The following is a 19,903-nucleotide window of genomic DNA, read 5'->3' on the forward strand; positions in this document are numbered from 1 at the left end:
GACCCTGGGCAAGTCACTTGACCCCCATTGCCCACCCTTACCACTCTTCCACCAAGGAGCCAATACACAGAAGTTAAAGGTTTAAAAAAAAAGTAAAAGAAGTCCAGAGTATTTGTTTTCCTGCTGAAGCATCTCAGTTTTGTTTTGTTTTGTTTTGTTTTTTATAATAGAATATAAATTGTTCCTTTACACTGAAATTTTCATCGGATGTATTTTGCCTACTAAGTAAATTTTGTACTTTTTATCTGAAATTCAGTGCCCTCCACAATCTTAAACCAGTCTATTTTTCCTTCATCCCATAACTCATTATATACTCCTTCATTCATTCAAATGACCTAATGAAATCCAACCCAACCTTTAAAGCTCAGATCAAAAACTTTCAATAAGTTAGCCCTCTTGCCCTTTAAATAACTTCCTTTTCCCTTGGACCTCATTTCACTAGTTTCACCTATGTGTATCATTTCTTAATAAATTTATGTTTTAATTATTCCTATTTATATCTTATTCTCCTACTATACTAAAAGCTCCATGAGAGCAAAAAGTATGACTGTATAAACATTTTCTCCTACAATATTTATCACAGTTATCTATACTCAGTAAACAAACCCTTTAAATATTCTGGTCATTAGAAATTGAATTCCTAAGCACACAGGTGCCTCAGTGGATTGAGGGGCAAGGAGGTCTTAGGTTCAATTCTGAGCTTAGACACTCCCTATTGGTGTGACCCTGGGCAAGTCACTTAACCCCTCTTGCCTAGCCCTTACAGATTTTTTGCCTTGGAACCAATACTTAATATTGAGTCTAAGACAGAAGCTAAGAGTTTAAAAAAAGAAAAGAAATTGAATTCCTGCTCATTCTGTTAGACTCACTTAAAATATCACCTTCTTCATAAAGTTTCTACGATTCTCTAACCCCTATTAATAAGGAGAAGAAAATTCCTTCAAGGAGAACTTTCTCAATCTTCAATTCTACATTATTCCACCTTCCAGTGAACTATCAGAACTCCCTTCAACATCTACTATTTCAATCAGTTCATTGTACCAAAAAGACAGCAAAGAATGCAATATTTATTCATTATTTGTATATTTGTCATTTTTACTCTTTAAGATAGTTGACAACCTATGAATTACTGATGATAGGAAAAAGATGCTAAAATTGCCTTGAGTAAGGAATAACCATATAAAGAATACTTCTAAAAACTCAAGAACTGATGCTATTATGGGAGTATGTAGAGGAGTTTGCTCTAGTGAATAAATCATTTTAAGGAGTCAAATTGTCTACATAGAAACAATTTTGTTTCAGTGTGCTTTATCATACATGAGGAAATAAACACAAAATGTCTTTGGTTACTATTGAAGGAGTAAGTAGAAGTAGGTAGTTCATCTATGGATACTGATAAACAAAACATATTGATTTTCCTTCTTGAATACTTAATTTATTAGGAGACTAGGATTTAGGAAGAGAGATCCCCATCTATTTAAGGGTTTAGGATTTAAAATTTGGATGTTTATAAAGAGTTCAAGATGCCTCCAGATTTTTGTGATTAGTGATATATATATATGCATATATATATATATGCAAATGATTTGGATAATAGCAAGATTTCTGTCTGCAATTTGTGAACTTAAATTTAGATAATAAGTGACCATGCACATATGTTTTACATGGAAGAGATATTAATTAAAATGAATTGCAAACCATCAATTAATTAGATGAAGCTATTTATGATTACCCTGGTCACATGTTAATCAAAGGAACTATGCTGCCTTTGGGAAATGTCAAGATATGAATAATTAAGCTATGGCTTTTCCATTGCAAATAAGGAATTTTTATTAATGCTTACAAAGTGTTTTAAAATACAATTGTGAAATTCCATTCCTACTCAATATCAATTAAATGGCTAGGTAGAATTCTAAGCATTTTGTTTGAAAAGAACTATCAAATTTCAAAAGCAGATCACATTTTTTCTTTTATACTTATCTTCTTTATTTGTTGCTATGTAATAATTGTCTTGCAAAGTATTTGAAAAAAAATCTAACAGGCTTCATGGGTTCTGAAACATGAGAGCTTCAAAACCATTGTCCAACCCCCGCTGCCAAGAATAGAACTCTTATTATTGCTCATTTGAAATAGTTGTATTTCATGCATTTATTGGGAGAATAATGCTTAATTTTTTTGAAAAATTTTATTTAACTAATTGATTTAGAATATTTTTCCATGGTTACATGATTTATGTTCTTTCCCTCCCCTCCTTCCCCTCAACCACCTCTCTGCCCCCATAGCCAAAGAGCAATTCCACTGGGTTTTGCATGTGTCATTGATCAAAACCTATTTCCACATTATTAATATTTTAATAATCCTGAATTTTAAATGGGCACAAAATTTTGCATTGTCTTAGGTATCCGCATGTGGAAAAACCTTCTTGATTCTGAATCTATTGAGTCATTGACTGCTCTTTTTTTCCTCTTCACAGGTATCATTTTTTTTATTCATCATCTTTGTGGTATACACTATGCTTCCCTTCAACATGAGAGATGCCATAATTGCCAGTGTGCTGACCTCTTCATCTCACACCATTGTACTGAGTGTCTGTCTGTCCACTACAGTAGGGGTAAAGGAGCACTTGGTATGGCAGGTAGGTTCACTGATTGAATGAACCACTGATTATACATGGTGACAACAGTGGGAGATGTATGATAACTTTTGTTTGAGTATATGATTCTGTTTTTGTTTTCATTCTTCTATTGAATTCAACTTTCTATAGCCTATAGCTCCCCTGTTGTTGCGTCTAACACTTAATACATAGGTAGAGCCACACCACATCTGAAGAATCAACTTCCACTTAGCAATTAGCAACACTGGAATTAAAGCAAGCATGAAAACTAAATGCTGAAATCTATTTCCCTGACTACTGAATTATAGCATAGTTCTTATAGTTTTTAAAATAGTGTTGTTATCCTAAATTAAAATGTAACTGTTTAGTATGATTTTAGTTTAGTAATAACTGTTTAGTATTAGATTTAGTATGAAATTTTGCTTATTAGTAAATCCATCCCCAAACCTGCACATATACACACATACACTCAGAGGAACCTTAATTCCAACCCCCACTCCCCACAAAGGCACACACTCTAAGAGCATTACTAATGACTATATTTCATGAGACAGTGCCTTGGAGGATTTCAGAATTTTAGTTACCTAAGATTTACTAATGCAAACAGCTTTCCTGTTTAAGAAAAAAAAAAAAGGATTCAGAAGCAAAGTGTTCTCTATCATTAGGAAAACAAATAGCTTTCTCACAGATATTTGCATCAACAATAAAGAGTATAAGTGATTTAGAGTTGTTCCTAAGAGTCTTTTTTTTATTAAAATGGCATTTCCTTTTGCTGCAATGTTATTGAATAGCACAAACATCAGCACATAATGTAATGTGGTGATTTGTGAAAATCAAAACAAGAATAATAAATTTGTCATGGAAAATAAAAAGTGATCTTTGGTCACTGCAATCATAGATTTACTTGGCTTATAGTTGATGTCTTGAAGGAATCTTATTCAAGTGAATGTAGTATTGAATAGATGTAGTTAGATCTATGAAAATTAAACTACAGACCTCAGAATTCCTGAAAATTACATGATAATCACTGTTGGAACATGCAGGGTCTCGGAGGGTTCACTTCTGCTAGTTTTGTACCAAGATGTGTGATGCAATTTTGTACGGAGTTTATTAGCTTGATAAAAGGAGATCCAAATATGAAATCATGTCCTTGGAAATTAATGAGTTCTATAAAAAGGGGGACATTCATGCAGTCTGGATGGGAATGTTATAGAAGAAATTTGTGAAACATGAAGTTTGTGGTATCAGATGAGCTCTACAATCCTTTCCAACTTTGTTTCTATAATACTAAGATATAAAAATGTTCTCTATGAGATGCAAAGGAAAGAAAATCCTTATTTGCTTTTCCCATATCACCTGTGAACTTCCTCTTTTACCAGTCTTAAGTTTCTAGCTTGGAGGTTAGAGGCAACCTACCAAGGATTATTGGAACATGCAGAGTCTCAGAGTGTTCACCTCTGCTAGTTATGTACCAAGATGTTTGACACAGTTTTGTACTGAGCTCCTTGATTTTCTTCGTTCTCAATAGGAAAATTACATTCCCTAGTACCTCATTCCACCCAAACTTTGGGTTCCTAAGAAAAGCTGCTACTTATAGAATTACTAATATAGTAATAAAATTTTAACAAAAAGGAGAATGGATCTCCCAGATCTCCCTGCAAAATAGCATGTATTAGCAGGTACATGCTATATGTCCATAAATGAATCAGTTGTTTACCTCCATTCATACCAAAGACCTGGAGCAGAAGAATGATCCCTTTTTTGTAGGTTTGGGGGAGTGGGAATAAAAGACAGAACAGGGATGATGACATGATGGAATGGAGTACAAAATGATTGGCAACTATGCTGAGGCACAGGGCACAACATCTAGCAATGACTTTCTTTCTCTCAAGAGACTTACAAATGTCCATTATTTGAGTCCGGATGCAAATAGCAGCATAGATTTAAAAAAACTTTTTTTTAATTTTATTTTTTTAAAGCCTTAACTTCTGTGTATTGGCTCCTAGTTGGAAGAGTGGTAAGGGTGGGCAATGGGGGTCAAAGTGACTTGCCCAGGGTCACACAGCTGGAAATGTCTGAGGCCAGATTTGAACCTAGGACTTCCCATCTCTAGGCCTGGCTCTCAATCCACTGAGCTACCCAGCTGCCCCCAGCAGTAGATTTTTGAACAATAAACCAGACATCCTTAAAGGATAGCATGGAGGCATAAAAATCCTAGACCCAAGCTCCCTTTTGTTCATGTATATTCTCTGAGGTCAATTAAATTCTTTGAGTCAAGAAAAGCTAGATTTTTTTAAAATTTAATCTATTAAAATTTAATCTATTCCTTAGAGGACAAAATCAATTACTTGCTAATAGAAACAAAAAGTAAATGATAAAGAATCAAACTTAAGTAGACATAAATTAACAGATTGAAATCTAAAGTCTTCCCTAGAGAGGAGAGGATTTTTTTAAGTGACTACCAAGTAGAGACATGAATCATATATGGTGCAGGCTATTTATTCCCATTGAGAAATGAGCATTTTAAAACTTCAAGAATAAAAGAATGATTAGAACAGAACTGAATAACTTTTCACCACTAGTATAATTAGTTGGGAGCTCAAATTTAAGCCTCATTGGAATACATTGTCTACAAAGCTATTTTCCATTACACTCTTATACTGACATTATCCTGTTAGGAACCATGTGAGACCTTCATTTCAAGAACATCTCTCTCCAGGGATGATGCTTGTTCTATTGAAAGTCTCATTTTACAACTGCTTCCACAACTACTTCAATAGAAGTTGTTCTTGACACCTTCCAGTGTTCACAACTTCCAATCTAAAGAAAGGAAACACACACACACACACACACACACACACACACACACACACACACACANTAAAGAAAGGACACACACACACACACACACACACACACACACACACACACACACACACACACACACAAAAAGACAAGTTAGGCAGGGCCAAAAGTACAATCCCTAATAACTGAGTCTGCACTCCTGATGACAAGCATGTTCCCTGGTACCCTTTTCTTCCTTTAGTTTCCCCCTTCACCAGAGTTGTATCTTGTCTTATTAAAAATGGCTTGTTAGAAACCTGCCAGTTGCCACAAATTATCCTATGTCTGGTACCCTACATCATCAGTTTCTCTGACTCAGGAATCAAGGAGGCTAAGAAGTACTCGAGGTATCTTTGGGCAGAAGAAGGTGGAGGATATATGTACATGCTTCAAGATGATGGCTTGGGCTGGCAGGAGTTCCTCTTAGTTACTTAATATACAGTCATTAAATATCTATTATGTGCCAGGTAAAGGTCCTAGCTTTGATGATTCAAAGAAAGAGAAAAACAGCCCCTATGTTCAAATATTTCACTAGCTAATTGGGGAAACAAAATATAAACAACATTACAAATGAGATATATAAAAATAAATTGAAAATAATTTCAGACCAAAGGCACTAAGATTAAAGAGGAACAGGAAAGGTTTCTTGAAGAAAATAAAATTCTATCTGATACTTGAAGAAAGCCAAGAAAAACTGAAGGTGGAAAGCAAGAGGTTTCAAAAAAATGAAAAACTAGTTAAAATGCTGATAGTTGGTTGGGCAGCTGGGTAGCTCAGTGGAGTGAGAGTCAGGCCTAGAGACAGGAGGTCCTAGGTTCAAAGCTGGCCTCAGCCACTTCCCAGCTGTGTGACCCTGGGCAAGTCACTTGACCCCCATTGCCCACCCTTACCACTCTTCCACCTATGAGACAATATACCGAAGTTAAGGGTCTAAAAAAAAAAATGCTGATAGTTGGCCATTGGTTGTGTTTGAGGAACAGCAGGAAGACCAGAGTCATTAGACTACAGGATATGTGAGGAGAGTAAGATCTAAGAAGTCAGGCAAGATAGAAACAAAGTAGGTTATGAAGAACTTTAAAACATCCAATAAATACTTTTATATTTGACTCTATAGGCAATAGGGGACTGTAACACACTGAAGGGTTGAGAATAGATATGGTCAACCAAATATCTGCTATTCATTCTATGATTATAAGATCCCATGAAAATGGAGCTTGAAAGAAAAATAAATATCTATTTCTCTGCCAGAGAGTTGAGGGGCAACCACTAAAAGAACCACTCTTCTTACATTGAAGCTAAATTGTTTGCTGTAACCATCCTTGCATTCAAATTTACACTGCCCTATTCAAAGATACTAAGGAGTGGATTGAAAAGGTATTGTCCTATGATAAAACTAATTTTCTACTCTCTCCCTAAAGGATGATTAAAAATAGTTGGAATGGGAATTAATATTAAAACTCAAATATCAGGTTTATGGCTTTGGTTTTCACTAAGTATAATATATTTTTGCTTCATATACATATCATAAACAATTTCAGTAATGCATAATAATTTTGTTTCTTGGACCCAGGAAAGCCAAAAATAAACATTCTGTTTACATACTGTATATCATCTTCTTCCATAGTTTGTACCAACTTGAGAAGTTAATATCTTGCTAAAAAAATTATTTCACTTCTTAGTCTAACTACCTTTAAAAACACATTCATTTTTTTGCTACCTACAAATGAGTGGAAAATAAAATGCAACTTTGCAGAAAAGTGTCTACTTTGAGTAGAAATTTTTTTTAAATTCTTATAGTAAGAGAGTTGGGAAGAGAAGAATTCTGGAATACAAGTATAAAATGTCTTATTCAAAAGGCCAATTCACACTGAGAAAGACAATAAAGGAAATGCTTAACATTGTGTCAGATATCCTCTTCTTCAGTACTGCTATGCTTAAACTATGTTGAATCTAAGGAAGCTAAGTAGCTCAGTGCAGACAGTACTGAGCCTGGAATTTGAAAGATCCGAGTTCAAATCTAGATTCAGACATTCACTAGCTTTGTGACCCTGGGAAAATCACTTTTGTGATCATATATATTTAAGTTTATACTTTTACAACATAATTGCCTCTATAAGCTTAATCAGGTTGTTAAAGTGGTCCCTAAGGTAGGTAACACTAGGAACCTCTGAATACACAGATAATTTTTTGGGGAGATTAAAGCTATTTCCTTGAAGTAAAATTATCAACTGTTAGCAATTTGGCTTACAAGTTGCACCTGCTCACTTTGTTTGAGATAAAATTCCAATGGTTTCTCTAAAAAAAACCCAATAATTCAGTTTATAGGATCACATTATAATAGTTTTGTTTATTTATTTTGAATTGAAAATTTTTATTTAATTAATTTAGAATATTTTCCCACGGTTACATGATTCATATTCTTTCCCTCCCCTACAACCTCCCCAGCCAACATGCAATTCCACTGGGTTTTACATGTGTCATGGATCAAGACTTATTTCCATATTACTGATAATTGCATTAGGGTGATCATTTAGAGCAGGGGTTGCATCTTATGGCTCTCGAGCCATATCTGGCTCCATCTCCCTACTAGCTAGTCTGGGCAGAGCCCCAGGACATGCCCCAAGGGGCCCTTCAGCCCCTGCCCCATATTCCAGCATCTTCCCCTTCCATCCTCCTCCTTACGGCCAAAAAGGTTGCCAACCTGAGTCTATATCCCCAATAATATCCCCATTGATCCATGTGTTCAAGCAATTGCTTTCCTTCTATATTTCTACTCCCACAGTTCTTCCTCTGAATATGGATATCATTCTTTCTCATAAGTCCCTCAGAATTGTCCTGGATCATTGCATTGTTTCTAGTAGAGAAGTCCATTACATTCAATTTTAACACAGTGTATCAGTCCCTGTGTACAATATTCTCCTGGTTCTGCTTCTTTCACTCTGCATCAATTTCTAGAGGTCATTCCAGTTCACATGGAATTCCGCCAGTTCATTATTCCTTTGAGCACAATAGTATTCCATCACCAACAGATACCACAATTTGTTCAGCCATTCCCCAATTGAAGGACAGTCCCTTATTTTCCAATTTTTTTGCCACCACAAAGAGCGCAACTATAAATATTTTTGTACAAGTCTTTTTCCCTATGATCATTGAGGTATTAAACCCAGCAGTGCTATGGCTGGGTCAAAAGGCTGATGGTCTGTACCATACTCTGAATCATCAAGCAGATTAAAATGCCTTAATTATATAGTTTATTTTACTCTATTGCAATTTCTCACACTTAAATTCTTTGACAACTGATTGCATAAAATTTATATAATTATTAACTATAAAACTATCAGTCATATATGCCTACTATGAACTAGGCATTGTGTTACATACTGAGAAAACATAGAAAGGCAAAAAAAAATAGTTCCTGTCATCAAGGAACTCACACTCTAATAGAGGAGACAACAGCCAAACATGTACAAACAATAATCAAATGTGTATAAAAATTTATATGAAAGGCAATCACAAAATAATTAGCAGAGGGATTGGAAAAGGCTTCCTGTAGAAGGTGGAATTTTCATTGGGTATTGATGGAAGCCAAAGAATCCAGGAAGCAGAGACGAAGAGGGGGAATATTCCAGGCATGGGGGACAGCCAGAGAAAATGCACAAAACTAAGATGAAGTATTTTGTTCAAGGAACAATGAGGAGGTTCCTGTTACTGGATGAAGAATATACAGTGAGGAGCAATGTAAGGTTTAAAAAAAAAGACTGTAAAGAGAAATAGGGGCTGGGTTATGAAAAGCTCTGAAAGACAAAGGATTTTGTATTTTATGAGAGGGTGAAGGGATGAAGGTAGGAGGATTGGAGGAAGGGAAAGATGGATGGGAGAAAGGAGAGAGGAATATAGGGAAAGGGAAAGGAAGGTAGCAGTGCCCAGACCTGGCAGGGGGATATTGACCAGAGCCCTTCTGGGCTTAAATAAAAGATCAGAGAGCAACTTTAGGGTTTAGAATAGCTAGATTTTATTTAAATTAGAAAGGGGAAGGTCTAGGGAAAAGTAGGAGGTAGACAGAAGGGAGAAAAGTTGCCAAGAGAGAGCTCTGCAGGGTTCAGCCTCCGGGATCAAGAGAGCTAAAGAACCTCCAGGGTAGAGCAAAAGAAAAGGAACCAAACTTTCTCTTTTATATTTTCTCCACACTTCCCACAAAGGAAGTGGGAGGTGTCAGGGGAAGTTGTAGCAAAGAGCCCTGGGACTTGTAGTCTTCCAGGGCTTACAACAATTCCAAATGACACATTTTGATGCTGGAGTTGAAAGGGAGGTGATATGGTTAGACCTGTGCCTTAGGGAAACCACTTTGGCAGAAGAAAGGAGAATAAATAAATTGAAGTTGAGAGAAAATTGTGGCAGGCAGCCCAACCAGCAGTGGCAAAATCAGAAGAGAGAAGGAAACATATTTGAGACTCATTAGATAGATGAAATTAGCTAACTGAACATTCTGTTCTCTAATGATAATGGACAAATAAGTAACGTCAAAGTATATAGAATTGAGTGATATCAGTTTCTAAAGGGTAGAATTTAATATGTCAGATCTTATTTTGTAACATATCTATGAGATTTTATTTAGTGATTAAGTTATGTTGGGGTTTTATTTTTTAGTATAATGAATTTTATGAGCAGAATACTTTTGTTGAAAACATTTTCACCTAATTTACAGAAATCTTAAAGGACTTTCCCTCATTCACTAGAATGATTTTTCAGAAAGGGAAAATTATTTCTACAAAATACATCCTTCTTTTTTGCCTCCTTGATACATTTAATGTGGTAAAGAAAGGAAATTATAATGTTAGTAGATTTTAGGGAAGTAATTTCTCATCTGTTTGAGAAATCTATACTGTTATACAGCGAGTAGTCAAATCACAATTATAACTTCAAATACTTTGCCTATTATGTGGCTTAAATCTACAAGCACTCAAACCCTAACCAGGATAGTTCTTGTGATCTTAATACTTGAAATTTCATTTGCTGAGAATTTTGAAAAAAATTAATTAAAAAATTTATATTCAGAAAAACAAATATTTTATTTTGGTAAATTTAAAAACACCATTGCATCAAAAAACAAATTAACATATAGAAATAAGGTTGCTTTTCATTCAACTGTAAGATAACATATAAATAGAGCACCAAATTCTAAGCAGTGTCCAATATATAAAAATACCACCATGACTTGATTTTTATATAAGCAGAAACCAAATACAGTTTAGTTTTAATGTATTCCAAATCCACTTTCTTCCACCCATATAGTTTTTTTCACTTTCAAAACTAATCCTATGTATTGAGACCAGCTTTGAAATATCTATATAATCAATGCCAAGTAGAGTTTTTCTAGATTTGACTGAGCTTATCACTGGAATTACTTATGCTTATATGTAAGTCTAGTAGTGTATCTGATTCATTCAGTAAATCAAAAGAGTTTTTCTTTAAGTGATCATGCTCTTAAATTGTTTCCTGACTTATTTTTTTATATATAGTTTTCAATTTTAACTGATTTATTCAGTTGAAGTGTGTGGGTCCTCTGTGGTTAATTGGTTTGAATGGAATATTACCCTTCTCTTCAACTCTCTCCCCTGTTTAATTTCTGAAATTTTCAGTAAATCAACTACAATTCTATGGACAAAATTACTGAGTAGCTTTCTCTTTACTTGAAGAAATTTAAGCATTACCCAGTTGTTGTTTTTTTTCTAGAGTCCCTGAAAATTTCACCTGATGTGTTTTCACAAATGACCAAGAAATGAACATTTTTTGATTCTTCCAAATATGTGGTAATAGAACTTAAAGGCTGATATATAGTTGTGTGTGTATTTTTTTACATTTGTTACATTACAGAATAGCTTATATTACTTGCAAAAGGCCTTCTCTATTCCAAAATCAGCAAATTAAGGAGAAAAGGAAAAGAAAATTGAGATTCCTATCTCAGAGAGGAAGCTTGGTCTAATCAAAGCTCCCAGAACTCTCCATGCTTATTATTGGGATTAGGAACATGTAGGCAATTTGAAGTTATGGATTCACGCAATAAGTTATAAACTAAACCAAACTGACTTAGTACTTCTATAACCACACTGACAAGGAATGAGTATTAGTGATACCACACATTATTTCTATATGCTGTCCTTCTCTTAATGCAATACAAAATTCCACTAATTTTTTCAGCCAGTATTAATTTAATTAACTAATTAATCCAATTAAATTTATTTTAAAATAGCTATATGCCAGATAACTTATCTAATCATTCCTCTACTATCTATGTTGTTTTTTTAACTCAAGTGAAATACTTTATATTAATTTCTCTAAAATTTCATCTTTCTTAATCCTATCCATTCCCTTTCAAGATCTTTTTGGAATCTAACTCTGTTATCCAATATATTAATCATCTCTCTAAACATTATGTCAACTATAAATTCAAGATCAAATGAGAACTCCCTGTAGATAATACCTTGGATAGAACCCTGGGCTCAGCGTCAGGAAAGGAGGAATCTAATCTTGCTTCAGATACATATTATATAACACAGAGGAAGTTATTTAGCTGCTTTCTGCCTCAGTTTCCATATTTTTAAAATGAGGTAATTGGCTTTTTTATCATTAATATCCCTTTCAATTCTAAATATCTAATCCTCTTTTACTTTTATGTACGCTATTGATAGAAATATTGAATAGCACAGAGTCAAGGAAATGTCCTTGTTACATTGAACTAGGTACTATCTTTCAAACTGACATTGAACAATTAATCAACATTGGCCAAGTGTTCTTATTTAACCAATATTTATCCCATATTCAAAAATTCTTATTTATCCCATATTCAAAAATTGTATTATTACTGAATGTCTACTGTCCATCTTTTTTACAAGAATAGTATGAAGTACTTAACTAAATGCAAAAAATCTAGGTTAACTTTACCTCCAGAATTCTCCTGATCTAAAAGTTTAGCATTCTGTCCAAAACATGGATATAAAGTTAATCTGGCAGGAATTGTCCTTCAAAAAATCATCATAGTACTAAGGAATGACTGATTAATTTTCTGGATATTCACTTAGCATCTCTCTAATATTATATCCTGGAATTTTCCCAGGAATTAAAAGCAAATTTACTAGCGCAGATTTTTTAGACTTGATTTTCATCTCTTTTCTTAAAATATGCATATGTATGTATACACACATTTGTCTTAATACACAATTTTGTATTTTACCATTGTGTGTATATCATGTGTATATAATATAAATATATGTATACACACACACATATATATATATATACATATATATGCATAAAGATAACTGGTTTTAGCATATGATCACCTAAGATGGAGGAATCAGATACTAGGAGCCTTTTGGGAAACACAATGATTGCCATAGACATGGAAATTCTACATTGGCCTACCAAAAGAAAGAGAGCAGCATCATGACTCTCTGTCTTCAGTTTCCTGAAGGCTGGGTATCTTATATTTTACCCTTCCCAGAAAATTCTCTTTTACCTTTAAGTGTTTGAAAGGATGGATATCTTATCTCTGCCATTGACTCAGGCCCCCTAATAGCTTTGTTTCCCTTTATTTCATATTTCAATACCTATAACTAGGATCAAAAATAAAATTTTATTATTGACTCTTCAAAACCTGACAGTCTTTCTATACTTTATCCTTCTTTGTCCCATTTCCAAATTCTACCATCATAGAAAATTTTTGAGTACACCATCTCAAAAATGGACTGTGTGTTTTCTGAGAATTGGTTTAGCTTACTTAATGTCAAACGGTTGGTCTCTTGGTAATATTTTTTTCCTTTGAGAACGCCTACAATAAAACTTTTAAGTATATGATGACAATTTAGAACAAAATAATTATCAAATAGGGAGTACTTGTTTTAAGTCAGATGCATTCTGGGCCGAATTCAACATTGTGATTTGGAAATATTGAGCCAATAAGGCAGAATTTATCTTGTTTGCTTTTAGTTTATTTTTTTTTATTTTCAGTTCAAAATTCTCTCCTTCCTTTTACCACTCCACAATCATTGAAAAGTCATGCAAAACATGTTTTCACATTAATAAAGTAGCCTCCCAAAAAAGAAGCAAGAAGAGCAAAGAAAAAAAAATGTGGTTAAATCAGTACTTAGAGTCCATTAGTTCTTTTTCTGGAGGTAGACACATTTTTTATAATGAATCCTTTGCAATTGTCTTAGATCATTACATTAAGCAGAATTGCTACATATTTCACTGTTGATATTTTTATGATATTGTTACTTTGTAAATGTTCTTCTGGTGAATGTCACTGTGTATCAGTTCATGCCACCTACTTGACATCTTTTAATTGTCTTTTAATATATTTCTTGCATTACTCTTATTTACATTCCAAAATTTCCCCTATTACTCTTATTTGATTGTGACTGATTTTTCCCATAATTCTTGTTTAGTATACTCTAGTTTTCATTTATTTCCCCTCTGAAGTTATGCTATTCCAGAATTTGGTTTGAAGCATATTTTTAAAGTTGTTTGGGAGAGAATGTTGGAAGCACTGAGCTGCTGCCTTTATTCTTCCATCTTGACTCCATACCAGATGTATTTTTTAAAAGATCTATCATAATATTCCAGAGGCATGAAAATTATAGTAGATCTCAGTCTCTATACTAATTTATATAGAATTCATCAATAACTAATTTTAGTTCTTTCCACCTATTCTCTCGTCCAATATCTCCATGTCTTAAATCATTAAGGCTTTATATATTTAAAGTGATATTTTCTGTGTTTATTTTTTTAAGAGCAGACTGAAATGTCAACTTAATTTATTTTTCTTTTTTCTAAGTATTCACCTATGATTTTGGTGTTATTGATTTGTTATTCTCATTTATGTAGAAATGAAACTGTTTTTACAAAATTCTATAGGGGACCCTGAGTACATTAGCCTGAAATAAATTGCTTTTTGTTATGGTCTTCTGTTTGACTGAGTTGAGGAGAATGTAAAGAAATTACCTTTTCCTACTGCTGTATGAAATTCTGATTAGCTCACTAGTAATTTATATCCATAGAAAATCACTTCTGCACTATTTTGGGACTAGGTCTAACTTGATTTTCAAATTTCAGTTTATTTTTTAGTATCTTTTTTTTTCAACTTAGATTTCTGAATGATTTCCACATGCAATCACTTAGGTTTACAGTATTTGCTCGAAAACTTAGATGTCTATCATCATACACCACTATTACCCTACATAAAGAATTTAGGCAATCAAAAGCTTTTAGAAATGATTAGCTTAAATTCTGTGTTAGTAACCTGCCTGGATTTTAATAGTAGAACTGTTGAAAGTTAAATTTAGAACTCCCTTTCATTTCTCTGATTATAGATAACATTTGTTAAGATATAGTTGAGTTGGGGGCAGCTGGGTAGCTCAGTGGAGTGAGAGTCAGGCCTAGAGACAGGAGGTCCTAGGTTCAAACCCGGCCTCAGCCACTTCCCAGCTGTGTGACCCTGGGCAAGTCACTTGACCCCCATTGCCCACCCTTACCACTCTTCCACCTATGAGACAATACACCGAAGTACAAGGGTTTAAAAAATATATATAGTTGGTTAATCTTAACAAACAACTAAAGAAAATTGCCAGCAGGAGGTTAGGAATGAGGTTAGAAACTTAATAAATAACCATAAGCCTTTAGAAGGGCATTAGGCTTAGACTCTGGAATCAAGATATAAAAAATCATCTTAACTTTGTGAAGTTTGCAGTCCAAGTTAAATGCCCAATGTAATAATTGTATTTTTAACTATGTCTGAAGGGGGCAGCTAAGTTGCTCAGTGGATCTAGAGCCAAGGCTAGAGATGGGCGGTGTTAGGATCAAATCTGGCCTGAGACACTTTCTAAATGTGTGGCCCTGGTCAAGCCACTTATCCCCCTAGCCCTAACTCATTGATTAGCAATTACTACTACTATTCTGTCTTATTGGTTCTAAGACAGAAGGTAAGGGTTTCAAAAATATAAACTTTATCTGAAAATAAGTTATATAATGGCATATTTTAAAAAGTCATTCACACTTTCTACTTTGTTATCCTAGCAGTTTAATCTATAAGTTCTTAACCTTAGTACTTTGATGACTTGCTATTCTAATTCTATTTTCTATTATTCTTCAGAGACAGTATAGTTACTGCTTTTGATAGAGAGCTGGCCTCAAATCTAGGAAGATCTCATTCCAAGCCCTTCCTCTGTCACATACCCTTTAATCCTGAGCAAGTGACAATTTCTCATTGCCCTAGGCAACTGTGTTAGAAAAAGAATGATTTTTCTCAATCAGGAGTTCCCTATAATAATTAAATGACATCTGATCCTTATCCGTTTTGTGAATTTTCTAGCTTCTGCAACTGCTATTATGTCAGTTTGAGTTCTCTTTTTTTTCTAGATCTTATGATATAATGTAGCTTGGAGTCTAGAGTCATTGCTCAACTGAAGACATGGAGCTTACAATCTATACTGCTTCCTGTTCTTTACTACAACTTGTACTTTGCATAGCTTCAATTCCAAAGAACCTGACTTCTCAACAGTTGAAGTTCATTTTCATGTTGATGGCCTCATTACTCTCACACTGGTGTTTTGAGGAAAGTTGTTCATTATAATCATATTTATAGTTAGGGCTCAAAAAGGTCATTCCTTAGAAAAAGCAATGTTTAAAAAGGTACTTAAGGTATAATAGAAATCAACTCAGGGACAGGTAATTTATTCTTTCTTAAAGAAAGCAATAATTGAAGTAAAAGACTGACACCATAAAGTGATAGGATGATTTAAACATTATTCAGTTTCTAAATGTTTAACAAGTAACACATTCAGCTTAAAGGATACTATCTAAGTCTTGCTGGGGCATGCTTTTTCCTTTTTTGCAAGACTGACTATTAGCCATGTTAAATTGCACTTTGGCATTGTCCAGTCAAACAGCTAAGATTATTTTGTTTTTCTTAGGAGTCCTTTTCCAGTGCCACCTCTCTGCTTTCATCAGCCTGCTTATGCCTCTGCTGTGGCATTCCTTCTCCCCTGCTGCTTATGCCAGGGCAAAGAGAGCAATTCTATGGGGGTGTAGGGAAAAGAAAGGTCTAAAACACATACTTGGCCCTACCTTAGAAATTTCTTCCACAAGGAAACTAGTTTTTAATAGCCTCTTAATTGATTAGTTTTTGCTGAAATTCAGTTGATTTTAGTTTTGTCTTTCTAAAACCCTTACTACTCTCTTCAGAGTTCTTGAAATAAAAGACGTGAATATGTTTTCCCTATTCATTTGAGTAGAAGCTAGTATATGTTCTGCCTAATCTTTGCTTACTTAGAAAAATGTTGGGTTTTTTTTTCTAAAAAAGATTTTGTTATATAGTAAGAACCCTGATATTATTTTAAGTGTTTGTAATTTAACATAAAGAGACTATAAAATGTATTTTAGAGTTGTTTCATGTAGGAAATATGCAAAACATTTAGTTTGATTTTTCACACTAATTTATAATTTTCATCTCTCATTCTCAAAATATTTTAAAATGACATTTATAACTTAGCTAGAAAAAAGCTCCCATTTTACTTTAAGGATTTTCAGTTCTATGTGAATAATATATATATATATGTATATATATATACATATATATGTGGGTATGTGGGTATATGTATATCTATATGCATGTGTGTATGTATACATGTAACCCCTGCCCTGAAGCTGCACTTGTGGGGGCCCACTCCCTGCTTCTTAATGATATATATATATATATATATATATACATATATATATATATACCCAAAAGTTGACATGATTATGACTATTATTCATGGCTAGATATCTGCTTACATTTTCATGTCCTCAAAAAGTATTTTTCTCTGAAAATAACCACCCCTGTACCTATTGACTATTTAATCATCCATATATAAATGTGGGTAAATTTGTTTCAGAATATTTTTATGTAGTAAATATCATCTGTTTATGAATATGGTAGAACCATAAATAAATGCCATGCTTAGAGAAAACTTAGTTTTATAATTTTTCAGCAATCTGTCAGATAGATTTAGGTAACATTAGGGCTTTAGTATTCACTTTAAATTAATGAATAATTTGGATGTAACAAGTGAATCCTGGATAACTAAATGAAAGAAGAGATTCTATGACCTGTACCTTGAGGAACAGTTTGATTAATGTTATAAAATTTATAAGAGGAAAGTATACCACCACAGTCATTACCATTAACAGATAAACAAAATGGGGAGAGGAGAGAAAATCAGGATCAAAGTGTTAAAATTACCTTTAGTTAAAAAGGAAGTCCAGTTATTGGACAGAAGATGCAATTTAATTATTAAACTAGCTTCACATGACATATTAGATTCTCAGTACTTTTTCTATTTCTACTAAAGTATGAAGCAAAAGTCTAACTAACAAGGTATTGCTATTCATATCTTCCTTGATTTAAACTAATTTTAAACACTGGATTCAGATTTATAATATATTCATTTCATAAAATTATAGTGATTCATTTAACGTAAGGACCCTATTTTAAAACTAAAGGTTTGCTTCAATAATGTCTCTCCTCTAATTTAAGAAAAATATATCGTAGCCTCCTGTTTTCAATCAAATCAAGTCTAAACTTCTAAGTTCCAATTTTTAACGCCTTCTAGGCTATTGGGTCCCTTTGGTTTTCCAATTTCATTTTTTGCTGCTCTTCAAAATATCCCTTCCACTCAAGACAAATTGGTATCCTCAAAAGCCAGCATAAAGAACACTTTGCAATTTCCTGGCCTCTCTGGGGCCTGGGGTACAGTACAGATGCCTTAACATACATTATGAGGGAAAGGAAGAAACTCCACCTTTTTTAATTAAATTAAAAGGGCAGCTCATCTGTTTCAATGACAGTGAGCCTTGTATCCAAGCACTTCTATATTTAAAATATTCAAGGATAACTTGAAATTTCATAAGTTCCATTTAGTGGAGTTGTCAAAAAATGTATGTCCAAGATTAGAACATTCCATAGAGAAAATTCAGATTTGCTACAGAGAAGTAAAAAGACTTGTGAGTTCCTCCAGAGGAAAAACCAGAGTAGACTAAAAATCTGCTCTGATTATTAATGAATAGTCTGGACCTGCACCTGAATTCTAATTTATGAAGGCAGTTTTTTATACTCAAATAATTAGATATTCCATCTGATTATTTATTCCTCATGCATGTTTTGATCTGATCCCTCAAAAAAACAGCTAAAATAGTGTCCTAGAGTCAAAGATGCACCATGGCTTTGATCTTGAGGTGTGAGGATGTTCCTCATTCACATCCTGATGTATTATCATAATGGATTATTTTAATTTAATTGGCTGCAATATCTACACTCTCACCATAGGAATTCACACAGTTTCCCATTTTCTGCAACTGATTTCTATCAAACCCCAAGTACCTCTGAACACTCACTGTGTAATCCAAAACATTCACTCACCATTTAATATATAAAACATTTAAATTTATATACTTTGTGAGAACGACCACATGCAGTTAATAGATAGAGAATTGTCCTCAAGCTAATAAAGACTGAGTTCTAGTCCTGTCTCTGACATATACTGGGTTTCTATGGTGAAATCACTTAACATATTGGTGCTCCAGACATCTCTCTAAGACAGTAAATTGAAGAGGTTACAACCTGCAATGATAGAGGGGTTCATGTCCTCTTGGTGAGGGACACCTATAGAGTTTTAAGTACCAACGATTTGATCACACATTTGATCCTTAACTCCATGATTTGTAACTAGCTGGCAAGTTCTTGTTCGCATACTCCATGAAGTTCATAGCTCGAGGGAGAGTGCTTAATATTCTCTAGAATACTTGCAACGAGCTGTGCCAGAGGAAAGGTTGATTGGTACTTTTAAATGTCTATATTCTACCTGGGAACTTTCTGATGAAACATACTCAGCCAGAACTTAGAACTAGAAAAGAATCTGGATTAAAATACATTCACTCATTCATTCATTCATTCATTCATTACTTTTCACTGAGCTACTTCTATATAGTGACCACTTAATAAGTAGTTTTTTACTGGCATTTTAACAGCTTTTTTCTGTCTCTCTTAATTTGGAGGGATGGGAGTGGATCATGTTGTTTGTTTGCAACAAACCAAGAAAGCCAAGTTGGTGAGAGAGGAGGAAAAGGAAGGAGGACTAAAGCTTTCTCAAGCAATTGAGAATCTTGATACCAAATATTTATACTAACTTTAGTCGTTTGCTTATTCAGATGTCAAAAGCAATTCTTTTTTATTGAAATTGTGCCCTAATGCTCACAATTCACATGAGTTTATTTAGATAGGGTTTTCCCTTTTCATTCTGAATCAATCCACACTCTACAAATAAGGAAAGAACTGTGAATCTTCTTGCTTTTCAAAAGTTTTCCATCTCTCCTTTCAGGAGTGAAAATAAGGTGCTTGTAAGTTATCTAACC

The 19,903-nt window shown here is 33.9% G+C and overlaps 1 protein-coding gene across 1 annotated transcript in view; it reads left to right on the forward strand.

Moving 5' to 3' along the window:
* The window catches only part of ADCY2 (adenylate cyclase 2), a 574,349-nt gene that overhangs the window by 180,424 nt on the left and 374,022 nt on the right, over positions 1 to 19,903 (forward strand). The window contains exon 3 of the mRNA XM_044681919.1: positions 2,474 to 2,635. Coding sequence (XP_044537854.1) covers positions 2,474 to 2,635 — 162 coding nt within the window. The remainder of the gene's footprint in view (positions 1 to 2,473; positions 2,636 to 19,903) is intronic.

Source organism: Gracilinanus agilis, chromosome 1, assembly GCF_016433145.1.
Source record: "Gracilinanus agilis isolate LMUSP501 chromosome 1, AgileGrace, whole genome shotgun sequence".
NCBI lineage: Eukaryota > Metazoa > Chordata > Mammalia > Didelphimorphia > Didelphidae > Gracilinanus > Gracilinanus agilis.